The following is a 16,864-nucleotide window of genomic DNA, read 5'->3' as shown; positions in this document are numbered from 1 at the left end:
ATCTTCAATAATCTACATACATCTATAATAATTTGTCTTTTTTTTATTCATAAACAAGATAAAAGCTCTTATTGAAGATTTTGAATGGTGCATGAAGTTCTTGACCAATTTTTCATTAATTTACTCCTTAAGTGTAACTAACTTGTTTTGTAATAAGTTGTAAAATGGTCCAAATCGTGGTTTAGCTTCTTTTTGAAGATTAATTAAGCAATCATAAATACAATGCTCTAGAAAAATATTCACATTTTTCTTTCCAAAAACATCTTGATAATCTTAATATTAGCTTAGAATGTCATTTGAAGGTTTCATGTCATTAAAAATGGACGTAGCATAAATAATAAAAGATAAAATTTATTTTGAAACATGTATAAAATCTCTCGCTCCTACAAATAATAATTTGATTATACTAGGACTATGATTTTTTACTTGATTAGCAACAATCACACTAGTAGAAAAAGTTAATATTATAAGAAATTTGATCTATTTTAGGATTATATTTATTTAGCCATAATAAATCTAAAATGACTAAATTAAAAAAAAATCTAATAATATTAAATATTACTAAGCTATTATGACCATTTTTGTTATTTCTAAAAAAAAAGTTTCATTGCTAATATTTCAAAAAGATAAAGAATAATCATCTATGACTTTTACATACATTCGCTTGGTTTTTTCTATCAAAGATATTTTATATTTTTTAACAATTTTTTTGTCTAAAACATAAGTTGAGGCCTTAAACCTAAAAAAATATAGACTTTTTGATTTTAAGGTTAAAAACAAACATCTATTATAAAACAAGATAAGAGTTTTGAAGCGAGAATAAGTCCTTTCTTAAGTATAGTACAATATTCAAGTTGCATTGTTCCTATTGTAATTGAATTTTTTTTAATACATTATTTTTTTTTTAAATCATGCTTTTTATATTATAATTACATTATTTCTTTGAATAATATTAAGCAGTGTATTTAGATTTTTTATAATATAAGTAGAATATTTTTTTTTAACAATGTCAAGTCTTTTCTTAGTTAATAAGAAGTTTATAATCTATCGTGTCAATTTACATAAATTTTTGTCTTTATAAATAAATTTCTAAAAATTTAAGAATTATTATTGTGATTTGATTTTTTTTTTCAACTAAATCTTTATTTTTGGCATCTTCAAAAAAATCAATTAACATAAGCAATAGCTTGAGCATTAAATTATTTTAATCTATATAAATCTACTTTTGGCATTATTAATAATAAATATTTAATATTATATTTTAATCCATATTAGAATTTATTGATAAAGGCTTTATTGTTCAATTCATGTTATATGCCAAATTTTGGAATTTGATAGTATAAATGATAGGTGATTGTGATCCTTATTGTAAAAATAGGAGTTTTATCTTTGTTATGATTTTTAATTTTTTTCTCCAAATATAGTTGTAAATAATTCTAAAAATAAATTTATATCATATATGAAGAAAAAAAATTCTATCAAAAATAAAAACCAAGAAAGATCACTTTTAGAAAATAGTACACACATAAATCAAACTTGAGTAAATCCATCAATATATTGGAAAAGATATAACCTTAGATAAAGCCTGACTTGTAAAAATCTTCAAAATTTTGATCTTATTTTATCAAAATACTTTAATATATCTATTTTCACCTCCTTTATACTTATAATAATAAGTTTTTTGGATTTATTTATAAGGTTGGTCTACTTACTTCTTTCAATTACACAACTTCTTAATATAGATATTGGACTTTGTTGTTGATTTCTTCTATAAGCATGCAAATAAAATTTTGATGGTTGATATTAATATTATATGAAAACTCCATTCTAAAACTCTTCATAAATTTACAAAGATCCACAATAGTTATAAATCTATTATTACTTCTATTAAGTGTTGCATATATAATCTTTTTTTTTATTTATTTCTACAACAAAAAACTTCAGTAAATCCACATATCAAACTAGAAGAGAATAATTTGGAATCTTTAATATCAAATGAATTTTTTTACAAAAAATGATAATTCATTCTTTTTAAGTCAAAAAATCAATGTTAGAAAATAAAAAAATATTAGTTTAAAGGTAGATAGTCTACAACCTTTAAGATAAATAATGGAAATAAAATAATCCACTCATTTCTAAAAAAATAAAAATAAATAAATAAATAAAATAGCATCTTTAATAAACTATCAAGAATATGAATCACAAACATTAAAAATTTCAATATATTCTTGTATTATTAGAAAAGAGTTGTCAAGGACAAGAACTTGATAAAAGCAAATAAACAAATGAGGCTTTTTCAAAAAAATATGACAAAATAAAAATAGAGAAGTATGTATATTCAAAAAAGAAACTGGAATGGCTATTGCCAAAAGACAAGGAAACTAGAAACTCTTAAAAATAGACTAGAAGCAAGAAAGGAGTTGAGAAGAATAAAAAAAAAACTTCATTCTTGTCTCTATATATACTATCTATCTGAGATCTATATAACGACATTCTATAGAACCTCCAAAAATATGTTGATTTTGCATGACAGGTATCTTAACTTGCAAAGCAAGTTTTTTATATGGGCATTACATATTTAGCTTATTTCATAAGCTACCAAAGCATGTGGCACGTGGTTAGCTTATTGACCAAGTTTCTAACCTATTAATCAACTACACACACATATAAAGTCAAAATAAATTCTAAAAAGCTTTTAAGAAGCTTCTAAAGAGTTTTTTTAGAATGTATTATGAACTTAATTTATTTTTATTTACTTCTATCTATTCATATTACCTAGATAACATTTACAATAGATATATATATATATATATATATATATATGATAAGAGTATATATTCATTCAAAAATAATATAATATTAAAACTTGAATGGCTATTGCTAAAAACAAGAAGTCTAGAGATTCTAATAATAAGACTAAGAAAAAGACAAAAAATGTTAACAAGAGTGAAGAAGGCTTTATTTTTGCTTCCATATATACTATCTAATAAAGAGCTACCTAACAACATTCTATAGGACCTTTGTCACATGTCAAACTTACAAAATACATATCTATCTTGCAAAAGAAGTTTCCTATATGTATGCCACATGAACAACTTACATTATAAGTTACTAACATGTGTAACACATGGCCAACTTGTTCGACAATTTTTTAAGCTATCAATATATTTAATGATTCTTCTTCTTCTATCTATGTTATTCACAAGAAACCTAACTCAATGTTTAGGTTTTATTAAATTTCCTCATACTTTATTTAAGAGATTTTTCTATATAAACTTATTGCATTTTTAAAAAATAAATTATCTTTTTAAACTTTAATTGCAATTTTGTAATTGATAGACATTGAAAAAAAATTCAAGATAAATCTATCACATTAAAAAAATCTCAAATAATATTTGTCATGTTTTTTCACTTTAAAAGGTGAAGCCTAATTTAAACCCTCTTTAATTTTGATGAAATTACTTTTTTTTGATGACATATAAATACATGTGATACATATTACAAACTACCATAAAAGTCGCTTAATGATGCTATTTTTCTACAAAGTGAACATAAACAATGAAGTACTTGTAAACCAGGTCTTGAATAAACTCATTCTCACCAGTAATGAATGCTTCATCTAAAATTAAAAAGAATTATTGATTTATATGAGTAATTTGGAAGTCATAAATTCCACTTCGGTTCATGGAATTTCAAGAAGGATTGGAAAAATTGGCCACCGACAGGTTAACATTTGTCTCACTAATCATGGATTTAGCTACCACAAATTCAGAGGTCCAAGTGAGTTTTGGAGCCGTCGAGGCAAGGAGCAGCGGCACCCATCGATCGTCGGAACGCTGAAAGGCAACTCCGAATCGCAGTCGACGCGGGGCAGTGGTCAAGAGCGGCAAAGGCGGGGTAATTTACACCCAAGCATCGCGAGTGCAGAGTCCCACACTTTTAATCCACGCCCGCCCGCGTCAGGATGATCCTTGCACAGCATCGCGGGCCGGGTGGGGCCATGGGGATTGGAAGGTAGGTGGGGTCCCAGACGGTCTTTTCACAGCTTGAACACAAGGTTAGGTGAGGATCCGAACCTTAATCCAAGGCTATTGAGTCGGTTAGATGAGAATCCGAATCTTCACCCGAAGCTAGAGGACATTGGGAACCACCCTTCCACGTGAGTGAAGTGCCCCGTCCAGCAGACGGAAGCACAAGAGTGCTGCTCTATCAACTCGCGCGTGACGGCTGCAGCGGCGACCGGGACACGCAAAGAAGCACGTACGCGTCTCGCCCACTGGGCCGTCTTTGGCGCATCTCCATGTGCATCATCACCATCGTCGTCGCGTGTTTTCATCCCCTCCATCAGCTCCTACGATGGTCGTCTGTACCCGGAGCGGCGGCTTGCGTTCGTCGTGTCGTTTCAATTCCCTCAATCCTAGAATTTTTTTTGTATTCTGTGTCATCGTTGTCGGTATTCGAGTGAGACCAGCATAAGTGAACCTGGTATCTGGGGCGGGGTGTTTAATGCGGCTTAATTTGGTGAGGACCTGGGGTGGGTCGGTCGTGGAGCATCTTTTTTCGAGGGAGTAATCCGTCTTTTGGGGATTTTGGGCGGGGTGAATCGGTGTGCACTGGCTGCAGTTGAGTTTGGGAATGGGGTTTTGGACACTGGCGCGTGACAATTCCCGAATGGACTTCTCTTTCAGCTTCTGTGTTACGGAGGATCGTTGGGTCCTTTCTGCCTGCCTCATACGCTCTCATGCGGTCTTCTCGGGTTCGGTGTCTCGCTTGTAGTTTACGTTTTAGTAAATGGTTTGGTCTGCGCGCTTGGGGGTTTTGAAGGTTCTGGCCAAGAGGCCAAGTTCACCGTTTGTGGGCCGCTGTGACTGCATATCTAGCGTTCGAAGTGCGTGGTTCGTCTACTCAGTAATTGGGTGGAATCACTCGGAAGTGAGTGCGTCAGGAAGCCATCTGGTTCATGAACGGTTAAAATGTAGCCACTGTTAGACCCCAAGGGCTACGTAACGGTGATCGAATGTAAATAAGGGGTCATGGAATTTGCGGCTGCCGATGCCGGTGTAAGCTTCTTATACGTTCTTGAACATGCTTTGGACAACATTTCCTTGGTTGCGGGTTACATGTTGTTTAGTTTTAGCACCCCCCATTGAGGACACTGTAGAGTGCAGACCGTGCGTCACGGCCCTCAGAAGAAAACGGAGTTTAATCGTTCGCAGGATGATCACGGATTTTCGTAGTGGAGCAGCTAGTTCCAAGCCGAAATACAACGGGAGAATGCTGGACTCTTAGATTTTTTTCAAGATCGGGCGTGTCTGAAGCCACCTGCAGAATTCGAGGTGTCTAGTAGTGCAAAAAATAGACAGCCGGAGGAAAAGGATCTGTGGACAAAATGGAGGGTGATATAGAATTGTACGTAGCCCACCTGATGGACCTTAGCATGGAGCATCTTTTTGCATTTCCGTTACAGGTTGCGGATCTGATACGCAAAGGGGTGGATGAAGCTGATTCTTTCAAACAGGAGTGTGCGGATCTTGGCAACAAAGTAGAGAAGTTGATAGTTTTGTTACGGAAAGCTGCTCGGAAAGTAGGGCTGTATGAGCGGCCAACGCGGCGAATCATGCTGGAAGTGATGAAGGCGTTAGAACGAACCCTTGGACTGGTGAAGAAGTGTAAGAGGGGCGGGATGCTCAGAAGGGTCATGACCATCACCACCACCGCGGACTTTAAGAAAGTAAATTACGTTTTAGAGAGCTCAATAGGAGATATCACTTGGCTGCTTAACATTTCCTCCAGCGGGGACGAGCGCTCTTCGTTTGCAGGACTGCCGCCTATCGCATCCACCGATCCCATGCTGGCACTTGTGTGGGAGCAAGTATCTATTGTGCATGTAGGAGATGTAGAGGAGAAGGCTGATGGGGCAGAGTATTTAGCAAACTTGGCTAAGCTCAACGAACGAAACGTGAAGATTATAATTGAGGAAGGAGGGGTGGCGCCGTTGCTGCGGCTGCTTAAAGAGGGGGCAATTCCTGGCCAAGAGGCAGCTGCCACAACCTTGGGTTTTTTGGCGGGGAATAAGGAACAAGTTCGGCAAATACGTGAAGAGGGAGCTATCGGTATCTTTGCGCACATTTTGGGGGGCCATTCAACATCTGTGAAAGTTCAGGTAACAGTCGGCTCCCTTTTTGTGTCAAATTTTCTCGTGTGGAAAAGAATCGTAGCCACCGGTGAATTGTGCTCATGCCCCATGCTCAAGGATGTGGTTAAGTGAGTAAGAAAAACATTCTGCCATGAAAGAAACTTATGCAATGCGTCCTTGTCTGGCAAACACAGTTGAAAGTCACACAAGTAGTTGCAAAGTTTGCTGCCCTGGATGAGGAAGCACAGGGCGAGCTTGCTACTCAAGGCGTTATAAGATTATTGGTGGCCATTCTTGCCCACCAGACCAATACATCAGAGAGTACAGATGGCCCAGCAAGCATTCATTCAATTGTAAGGACAAATATGAACCAGCTGAGGAGTACCGGTGGTAAGGGAAATAACCCTCAGCCTGATATTCACGTACAGCCTGTAGCAATGGCAGTCTCTTCAGTGATGGCTCGTATGAGAAGCACTGCCCCACCCACAATCACAGAAAACCCTACTTCCAGTGCTATGTTGATTAACCCTTTGCGACAAGCCAGCCGAGTGCCTCGAGATTCAGAGGACCCCGAGCTCAAGCTGGGAATGAAGGTGGAAGCTGCCCATGCACTCTGGAAACTCGCAGCAGGAAACATAAAAAATTGCAAGCTCATCACGGACACATGTGCACTTTTATGCTTCGCAAAGCTCATGAAAAATACTGAAGGGAAGCTCAAATATAATTCTGTTATGGCTGTTGTTGAAATCGCAGCTGCCGCGGAGCTAGACCCTGAGCTTCGTCGGGCTGCGTTCAAGACCAACTCGCCATCAGCTAGAGCTGTAGTTGAACAGCTTTTAAAAGAGATAACAAACGAAGACGGAGATCTTGTACTTCAGGTATGCTGTTCTGACACTTCTTGGATGTCTGGAATTTCTTCTATATCGATTTAATGTAAACTTGTATATAGTTGTGCAAAGTTGCTTGAAAAAAAGAACCTTAATGTTGCAGCTCAAGCAGATTTTCTGCTGCAAAGTTTTACTATCTCCCCTTAATCTACAGCACATTGGTATATGTGGTGTATTTAGTGTTTCCGAGTCATCTGTTAATTTGTTAATAATGATATTCGCATTCTGATGTCAGTTGTGGATGGTTGTCAGGTGGCATGTTGTAAAGCGATAGGTAGTCTGGCTCGAATTTTTCCTGCGCCAGCCGAGCTTCCAATCAAGGCGTTGACATCAGCGTTAGCCAACCAAAATCCGGAAATTATTCAAGTTGCCACGGAAGCGGCCTCTTCTCTGTCGAAGTTTGCAAGTGATGAAAATTATTTGCACTTGGAGCACTCCAAGAACATCATTCAAGAAGGAGCAGTGGACCACTTGGTCTTGTTGGCATTGAACTTTGGATACTCAGAATCACAACTCTCTGCGATTGAACTGCTTTGTTACCTTTCTTTGAATGTTCCTGATAGTGAACCGTTATCAAGAGCGAATATTGTTCATGTCTTGAAATCTACCGTGCATGCCAATCAATTATCTCAGATGTTTGCGAAACATGAGAATGCCCGACCACTGATTATGGATGCCATCGCAAAGTTGGAGTTTTGGCAGTTGCGAAGCTCGAGTTTACATGAGGAGGAGACAGAACACTTAGTTTGACAACCTTCGAAATCCCTTTTTTTAATCTATTCTTCAATCGGAGATGACCATTTCAATGTAGAAATCTTACATTCCGATGTAAAAGATTTCTCCTGAAATTCTCTCCTTCAAATTGTTTCCAACATTGTAGCATATTTTAAGGTTGTTGACCCTTTTGTTTGTGGGCCATGAATCACAGTTGTTGTAGGGAGCACCCTTGATCGACTCATATCATGATTAGGTTTGGAGATGACGATAGGTTAACATGACTTGGAATTGCAGATTTATGATTTGGGGTAAGTTTTTTTCTTTTTTGCCGTATTGGGTATTGGTGTAGAGACATGCTTCGAGTAATAAAGCACGAAATGTACATTTCAAATGCTTGTAAGCGAGACTTCGCAAGTATGGTCTTGGTACAGTGGATGTCATTCCAGGATCACATTAAGCGAGATTAAACATTTTCCTTTAAGATATTGATACATGAATAAACAAAAGCTCATTATGTCATTGTATTTTTACATCTATTTTTTTAAAAAATATTTAAAAACAACAATTTCTTGCATAAATATGTGTATATATATTTATTTAAAATCAGATTAAGATAGTAGGGTTTCTTTAATTGTAATAGTCATACTCTTTTGAAATTTTTATTATTTTCTATATTCGTTTTATGAAAATATGTAAAAGGCAGCATACTTTGTGTAATCCTATTAAACCATTTAAGGCACAAAATTGCCAATTTTTTATTTTTATTATTATTTTTTTCTTTATTTATATACAGTTCCTGATATGTAGATATACATAGGAGAATGTTAAATAGATCCATGCTTTTACTAAATAGACCTGCCTTTGATGAAGAATATGGTAATCATGATGAATGTAGTTGGTTTTTATTAATCGTAAATCTAATAGTGGAGAAATGAATCTGAATGTCATTTTTTTTTTTTTTTTTTTCTTCTTCTCATGATGGTTAGAATGGGTGGATTTATTTAGTAAAAAAATTGGTCTATTTAACATTCTTGTATATATATATATATATATATATATATATATAAAATTCTCTTCTTATCAAAGAAGCCATGACTTTTTTTTGTTTTAATAAAAAACAATCTCATTAGTTTCATGCATCTTATTTGAATACATAAGCTTTTTAATTTTTAATTTTCCAATGTTCAATTGAAAAAGATATATATAATTTATGTACTCTATAAAATGTTGATTTTCCAAAATTATAATTACCTTGATATTTTCCAATTCAAAAATAAACTTAAAAATACAAAGGAAATATAAGTTATATTAATTAACCCTTAGATTTACTAATGAAAATATGAAATTGAATAAGATCCAATTTTTACTGTAAATCTGTGATATATTCATGACCATATATATATATCAACACAAACATATTCATATGCTAGTGGAGACTTAGTTTACAAAAATATATTTACTGTTACATTTTTATAGAATTTTAATTTCTAAAATTTACAAATAAGTACTTGCTTTTAGAATATATCCTGGTTTTCTTAATTTTCCTTATTTTCTTTTCTTGTAGCAATTGCACTACATGAGTATTGTATGATTTCCAAATCTTATCATTTTGAATGCCTCAAAATGACCGAATTTATTCATTAAATTAGCTTCAAAAAGAAAAAAAACAAAAATCAAAAAACAAAAATAAAACCTGCATTCAACTATGGTACTTTACATATAGGAACCAAAAATTCATTCACCTCTAAAAAACACCAAAACATGTAGTATCATATTGATAAGCATTTTAATGGTAGATAAAGCATACCCATAAGACAAACACATAAATGATATGAAATTTTTATACTCAAGGCATTGAAAAGTAATTAGTCACCACCTTGGCTCTCTTTATATTCCAACCCTTTTAAACTCTCAAAGCCTAAAAGACCAATAAAGCTTGGATCGGTCTTAGTGTGTATTTCTTAAAAAACTAATCCTTGAAAGGATTTCTACGTCATCGTTATCAGAACCCCGGCTCCACCTATTATCGAACATCATCCATCCACGGATGAAGAAAGTATAGAATACTATACAGAGTAAAGACGTATAATTATACTAACTACGACTACCGCACCCCAGCCAAGCATGGCAGTTGTAGAGGGGGAGTGGCGTCCTCGAGAGCGAGAGCCTGAGCGATAGTGTGTTTGTGCTGCTCAGGATCGTCATAAGTTCGCTCAACCCGAGTAATTCACTGTCTCTATCAACCCATAGCTCTATGTCTGCTGCCCTTGCTTGTCTCCCTCGCAATGCCGTTCTTTTTAGCCTAATGCGAGCCAAAATGGTGCTCTATGGCGTCTAGGCGGAGGGATTGCGTTTCTCAAGCCCCTTTCGGATTTGGCAGGAGCAGATGCTTCTTGTCTTGTGAGCTTGAATGGAGATCGAATTAGTGTGGTAGAATGGAGCGAGACTACTACCGGGTCGCATGGATTTGTGGGTTTTTAGGGCAACGGGAATTTGTCTCAATCGTTTCTCGGGAGCTGCGATGACGTCGAAGGGATCTGTCGAGTGGGATTTGTCGGCAAGAGATTTACTGAAATGGGGAGTGTGTGGGAAGTTAAGATATGATGTAGGTTTTCGTCAGAGGGTTTGACCAGTAGCAGTTAATTGCGTAGTAATGAGGGTATGGTGTGTCAGAGGTCACACTCTTCTTTAGAGTCAGACTGGAGGCATGGAGTCGTCGCACGAAGTTTAGGATCAGTGACTTAGTAGCGCAGGAGTCTTTTGAAGTGTTTACTCTTGGTGTGAGAGCGAGATCTCACTCTTCTGTCGTGTTGATTGTTGTCTTTCCTTGAGAAAGTTTTGTGCTCGCTTGTATTACTTCCATTATGGGATTACGGCAACTTTTCTAGCGTAATGGCGATATTATCCTCTCCCTGAGCTAGTGTCAGGTATTCATCTTACCAATTCTTCTAACTTCCGATAAGTCCCTCTCACTAGAGTTTTGATGTTTCTTTTAGCACAATCATGTGAAAACTATTCGTGGCAGCAGTTTTTTTATTTTTATTACTATCAGTCTTCATTCTCTGCGAGTAATGTTCGCAAGTAGGACTTTGGAGGATTTCAGATTTGCGTTCATGATACTTGAGGGCATGGCGTGAATGGCTCTTGTTTTGTTTTCATAATTTTACTAAGTCGGTTCGTTTTGAACTGTCACTGGGAATAGTGAAGCTTGCTTGAGCTGTTATCTTTTCAATACGTTTCAGATTTTCAGATATTAGGAGATGTTGGTGTACATTTTACTGGATAGGTTGTCTTCGTTCAGAGATTTATTTCTGATCATGTATTTTGGCTTCGGAAGGATAAGGCTGACTAAGTATTGATTATGTCGTCGTTCCCGTGGTTAGGAGTAGTCACTTGTTTGGTTTATCGAATTATTTTTAATCATGCGTCAGGTTGTTGATTCGTTGCAATGAAAGGACAGCTTGTGCGAAATTTATCAAGAGGAAAATCAGATCATCTGCATCGATCAAGTGTCATGCTTTTCACTTCTTGAACCACTCGCACTGGTCGTTGGATTGTCCTATATGACAATTAAGAGAATGTCCAATTTTCATTTCACCAACTTTCTGCTCAGACGCATGTGATTCGGGTTCAACGTTGAAAAATGGAAGAATCTACTCTTTCGAATGATGGCGAGAGTTCGCCCACACACGCGGAGGGAGGTGTTTCGAAACTCGAAGGAATTTCACAAACGGGTTCCTCCAGAGTTGGTGTTTGGAAGAAACTAGAACATCGTAGGAGCAGGATACAAAAGTCATCTCATGCAGGAGGGGGCAACGGTCGTACTTTTGATCTAGAGAATATAGCTTCAGGATCCAATGGCTCCCATGTCACAAACACGGATAGGGCGTGCCGGGTGACAGTGACTATAATTGCTGCAAAAGATTTGAAGAGAACTACACCTGGGCCTGACGCAAGGGACCCTGTTCTCAAAGTGCGAGTAGAACAAACCTTGAAAAAATCAAAAGACATTAGGACTGGTGTTCATCAGGTATTAATGGATCTTTTAGTTAGTACACAATATCTACTGCTTGAAAGTCTAGTTTAAGAATAAACCAAGTCAATTGCTTGTCAACAGAAGACGTGTGTAATGTTCTAGTAAAATTTTAAGTGTTAACGATGAGATCAATTCACTTGGTGAGTTTCTTGTGCATATTGTCAGCAATTTGTAATTCACTGCGCATTGCTCCTCGCGCACAATGACTACCTACAGGGAAGTTCGAATCTTAAACACCGGTTAATTCTGGTTAATTTGCTTGCAGGACGGGACTCTTGATGTGAACCAGAGTTTTACATTTGATGTTAGGGAGTTGAAGAGCGCTCAAATCACACTTCAAGTTGTGGCAAGAGGGGTGCTCGGTATTGAAGAAGCTCTTGGACACATCAATCCCTTGTATGTGCTTAACTTGCTTGAGGTAGGAATTGGGTTCTCTCCTGTATTTCTCAATTTCTTCTTTTCAACTGTCTATCTGTAGCCATTTTGCTCAAGAAACCAAATAGGGGGTCTTCGTGGCAAGACTGTAGCTCGAGAAACCTGATGGCCTCTGGATTTGTTTAATCTCTTACACACCTGAATAGATTTTGTGGTCAAGAAGTCAGCTTTTCCCTTACTAATCTTTTTCGCTTCGAAGAAAAGGTTTGTTAATGTTTACGTTGAAACCTACATTACCAGGAGCAAGATGGCCGAAAGGATGTGGAAGCTAAGTGGTACGATCTCTATTCCAAAAGCGGCAGTAGGATCATGCCTGGAAAGCTCTACATGCAGATCGTTGTTGGTATGGCAGAGCCAGAGCAGACTATTTCAGCATTTGTGGGCACCTGGAATGTGGGAAATGCTCGCCCTCCTGCGGATCTGTCTCCCTGGTTACCTACCGATGCCTTTTTTGAGATCGTTGCCGTTGGCACTCAGGAATGTGATTATCCACCTCGTGCTCCATTCACCGAATGCAGTAAGGATTGGACCCACACGCTGAAGTCGCACTTTGGTGAGCGCTATAAGCTTGTTCATGCAATATCACGCGGGCAGATGCGACTTGTGGTCCTTGTTCGAGAGGATGCCGAAAAGGCAATTTCTGAAGTAGATAGTGACAGTGAGGCGACAGGAGTAGGCAATGTTATGGCCAACAAGGGAGGTGTTTGCATATCGCTTAAGTTCTGGGACACAGGTTTGTGTTTCGTGAACTGCCATTTAGCTGCTCATGTTGGGCAGTGTGAGACACGCAACAGCAATTTTAGACAGATTGCAATGTCCATGCGGGTTGGCTTACAAAGTATGGACTTACTCAGTCAGTTTCACCATGTATTCTGGCTCGGAGACCTGAATTATAGGTTGGACTTCGGGAATATAGAACCTCAAGGACTGACTCCTGATCGGACGTTCTGGGCTACAATCGTGAAGCAAATTCATGCCAACAGGTGGAAAGATCTCCTTAAGTATGATGAGCTACGGAAGGAGAAAGGAGCCTCTCGTATACTAGCGGGTTTCAAGGAAGGAGAAATAACATTTCCCCCTACTTTTAAAATGCAGAGGGATTACTTAGATCATTACGATCAAAAACGGTTGCCAGCATGGTGCGATCGTGTCTTGTGGAAAACCTTACAAGGATGCCATTCATATCTTATTTCGTATTTTTCTGCACCCAACATCCTCACCAGTGATCACAAACCAGTAGGAGCAACATACAAATTGACGTCATATGCATTACCGTCATCGACGTTGATTTCTGATGACACTGATGAGGATGATAAAAGGTAGGTGGCTTTCACTGACAAAGTTATACTGTTGCTTTTCATTAATTTCTCTAGTTATTTACGCACTGAATTGATATTTTGACACACAGTATTCAGCACTAGTGCCTGCATTAGTTGGGTGTGATACTGGAAATTCATTATCATATTAAACTGCTGAAATAGCAGTTAACACCTTAACTAATTTTTTCCAGTTCATAGGTCCTTTTATAGGTGATTTGTTTGCATCCAACTTGCAGGCATGTCAAGAAGAGGATGTTTAATTTTTGATGTGCAGGACATATATCTGTGATTTGGTATTCAACAATTTGTTGTTTTTATAAGAAGTAATTTTTGAAGATGTTCATCTGCAGCTCATTTTAACTTATGTCAGCAACTCTTTTGGAACTTAAAGCTGTATTAATCGGGATTTAGACCAGGTTGCTGATTTCTTAACTGGTATACACTTTCAGGTGGCATATACGGTTCACTTCTCTGCGAGCTAAGAAATTGCGTGCTTCTGACATAAATGGATTCTCAGACCCATTTGTCTCGTTTGTGGGCCCCAATTTGCTACAAGAATTTCACTCAAAAGTGAAACACCAGACTTTGAATCCTGTTTGGAATCCTTTTCAGGAACTGCCTACATTAGTTTTGAGCACTTTTCCTCTGCAACGAGTGGACAAGGAGTACCTATTGGTACGTGTTCTTGACCATGATTCAGATGAAGAAGCACTAGGCTTTGGAGTCATTCCCTTGAATCAGGCTGTGGCCTGCTTCAAGAAGGGTGCCTTAGAGGTGGCGCATTTCAAGGTCAACCTTTCTCATTATGGTGTACCAGCTGGTACGTTAGAAGGGGGGATGAAACTTACCTGGGAGAAAAATGCAATCAAGAATAAAAATAATTTTCCTAGTCGAGGAATTAGTATTAAAGATTCTTTGAAAAAGAGAATATTTGTCAGAAGACATAGCCCCAAATAGTGGGGTGAAGGCCCACTAGTTCCAATATCAGTCTCGGCAGCATCCCTCGAACGCCCTCAGCAGACTTAGGATATGGAGATTTTCTTACAATCTGCCGTTCGGAGTTAGTTATTCTATCACCCCTCAAGTGACCAAGGATCATTAACTTCGGAAGAAGCAATCTTCCAAAGTTTTCTAGAATATCTTTAATGAATGAAGCTTGAGGCTGAAGACGACGTCTGACATAATCGTGTCACATGAAAGGTCTCAAAACTTCAACTATTTATGCATTTGCTGCTAAGAGTATCAAGATGGCTGGATGGCCTTTTCAAATGGATGGAGATGACTGCTGAAACGCCTGCAGTGCCTGACGGAGCACTGGCAGCTTGCTACTGGTATTGGTCTCTTACCTGTAGTGTCGATCTCAACGTAAATGCTGCACTAATGTGTTGGTCTAGATTTAGCATAGTTTGGGGTGAGCACATGATGTATGAAGTGTCTCAGCGTTCCTGTGCAGTGCTGTCTCACGCGAATGTTTTATAGCATATATCGGGTTTTTAATTGTTAGCCACTGGCGTTGCAAAAGTACCCGGAAGAGAGTGCTAAAACTTGGCAGGAATTGAAAGCAATTGGTGAATGAAGCGTCTAGTGCACTATAGAAGTGGGCTTGAAGGTCAACTTGTTCTGGATTTGACGGCACGATTGATGAGAGTTTCTTGAATTTCATTTTCTTCCATGGTTTTACTAATATCGGTTGTTTAATGAGCAGGTTGCTGGTAAACACGATGTTCCTGTGAGCCTGAAGACTTGACTCTTTCAAGAGCCATTGGATCACTGAACATAAGTTTTGTAAATGGTTGAGAACCGACTTTATTTAGATAGTAGCCAATTCTAGTCCAAGTACTGGTGTAGCACCTGTGGAACCACATTTCATGCTGTAAAAGAAGGTTTTGCAAATTCTCCTTCTTGGTTCTTCACATAGATATATTTTTTTACAGCTCTGGGCTTTCTCACTGTTTTCATCAGAAATCGGTGATTGTTTGAGAGATGTGTCTCGCAACGTTGATGGCTAGTCAGTTAGCACCATTTAGACAGGATTGGGGTGGATGTAGTTCTCTGGCCCGGTTCAAGGGACACTCCATAAAGAACCCATCGTCTTTTGGTACAATCATGCTTCATTCACCACTCACAGTGTCATGTGGAATGTGTGGGCAGATCTTTAGGGAGCAATAAAGGGAGGGTCATTCAAACAAGCATAAGTTCTCTCCAGCTCAGGTGTTGCAAAATTGACTTGACTACAGAGCAACACAGGATCCAGGCTGTACTGCTACAGACTCTCATGTTGAACGTTAAATGAGATATCTTGGGTTTTATCCACATGACTGAGCTTAGACGTGAACTTCTCGACCGAGAATTGAAGGTCAGATTTCCCTCTTGCTGCTGTTAGCACTGAAATCAATAGAATGGTGAAAAGACCTTGTTTGCAAGAGGTAAAAGAATGGAAACTTTCCTACACTCTAAACTTAGGATGTTATATATCGAGAACCCCACTTATAACAGGTGTATTGATATTGATTTTCACAATTGAATTGAATGGCATGTGGAAGGTACCAATAAACTTGGTCATTAGAATAGTAGATGAATATGATTTGTTTGAATGTCACATACTTCAACTTTGTAGAAGATTTGAAGATTATAATTAGTTGAATAATTCTTTGCAGTTGAATAATACTTTGTAGGTAGTAATATTCTACATAAGATTTAATCACAATTCGAAACATATTTAGAATCATAAATTTACTCTTAATATGTATTTTGTTTTTGAAACATAGTCTTTAAATGATTCAATTGTATACATGTTACTTTTTTCAACCTTTATCCCAATTTTATATATTATTCCTACCAATCTAGTCCTTACAAACAAATTTCTTAAATTTTCAAAAAATTAAAATTTAGTTTTTTTATAAAAAATTTCATTCCAAAAAAGATTATTTAAGAATAAAACCTGTATAAAAAATCACAATAGCATATTAACATCTTGAAAACACTTCTTTCAATTTTTCTTTCAAATGAAGATGAAAAATTAAGTCACTTCTGAATAAAGTTTTTGTCAAATAATGCTTTCTATCTCAAATAGTTGGCTTATATTTTGATTTCTTAACTTAAATTTATAAAATGTAATTTCTTAATAATAATAAAACTATCAGTCTTGGTTGTTGATGTTGTTGATGTTGTCGATGTTGTTTGTTTGTTTTTTTTTTTTTTTTTTTGATCATATTTCTATTTAAAAAAAACTTTCAGCAAAAACAAAAACAAAAACAAAACAACACACACACACACACATTAAGTAGTTTTATTAGTATTAGTCATGTTACTTATATCAAAAGTTCATATATTT

At 36.9% G+C, this 16,864-nt stretch overlaps 2 protein-coding genes across 4 annotated transcripts; both read left to right on the top strand.

Moving 5' to 3' along the window:
• The first annotated feature begins 4,338 nt into the window (after positions 1-4,338).
• On the top strand, positions 4,339-8,131 carry LOC112290749 (uncharacterized). Its single transcript, XM_024537433.3, has 3 exons — positions 4,339-6,163; positions 6,331-7,014; positions 7,276-8,131. The coding sequence occupies exons 1-3, from the start codon at positions 5,390-5,392 to the stop codon at positions 7,771-7,773; spliced, it is 1,956 nt and encodes a 651-aa protein (XP_024393201.1). The 5' UTR covers positions 4,339-5,389; the 3' UTR covers positions 7,774-8,131.
• Positions 8,132-9,866: 1,735 nt separating this feature from the next.
• Positions 9,867-16,084, top strand: LOC112289826 (uncharacterized). 3 transcript variants are annotated; one of them, XM_090253654.1, is made up of 7 exons: positions 9,867-10,667; positions 11,201-11,770; positions 12,042-12,194; positions 12,452-13,530; positions 13,980-14,861; positions 15,236-15,413; positions 15,682-16,084. In XM_090253654.1, the coding sequence occupies exons 2-5, from the start codon at positions 11,384-11,386 to the stop codon at positions 14,485-14,487; spliced, it is 2,127 nt and encodes a 708-aa protein (XP_090109780.1). In that variant the 5' UTR covers positions 9,867-10,667; positions 11,201-11,383; the 3' UTR covers positions 14,488-14,861; positions 15,236-15,413; positions 15,682-16,084. The 3 variants fall into 3 exon arrangements, with proteins under 3 accessions (XP_090109780.1, XP_024391230.1, XP_090109781.1); XM_024535462.3 differs by having other exon boundaries at positions 15,236-16,084; XM_090253655.1 differs by having other exon boundaries at positions 11,172-11,770; positions 15,236-16,084.
• The last annotated feature ends 780 nt before the right edge of the window (positions 16,085-16,864 follow it).

This window comes from Physcomitrium patens, chromosome 1 (genome assembly GCF_059467195.1).
Source record: "Physcomitrium patens ecotype Gransden chromosome 1, ASM5946719v1, whole genome shotgun sequence".
Classification (NCBI taxonomy): domain Eukaryota; kingdom Viridiplantae; phylum Streptophyta; class Bryopsida; order Funariales; family Funariaceae; genus Physcomitrium; species Physcomitrium patens.
Note: the sequence above shows the minus strand (reverse complement) of the source record. Positions and strands in the feature narration are given on the sequence as shown.

Bases quoted from the DNA above. Each gene is read 5' to 3' on its own strand.
- LOC112290749 (XM_024537433.3), top strand. From the start codon at position 5,390: ATGGAGGGTGATATAGAATTGTACGTAGCCCACCTGATGGACCTTAGC. The intron at 6,164-6,330 runs GTAACAGTCGGC...TGGCAAACACAG, and splicing joins CAACATCTGTGAAAGTTCAG to TTGAAAGTCACACAAGTAGT. The intron at 7,015-7,275 runs GTATGCTGTTCT...GATGGTTGTCAG, and splicing joins ACGGAGATCTTGTACTTCAG to GTGGCATGTTGTAAAGCGAT.
- LOC112289826 (XM_090253654.1), top strand. From the start codon at position 11,384: ATGGAAGAATCTACTCTTTCGAATGATGGCGAGAGTTCGCCCACACAC. The intron at 11,771-12,041 runs GTATTAATGGAT...ATTTGCTTGCAG, and splicing joins TTAGGACTGGTGTTCATCAG to GACGGGACTCTTGATGTGAA. The intron at 13,531-13,979 runs GTAGGTGGCTTT...ATACACTTTCAG, and splicing joins ACTGATGAGGATGATAAAAG to GTGGCATATACGGTTCACTT.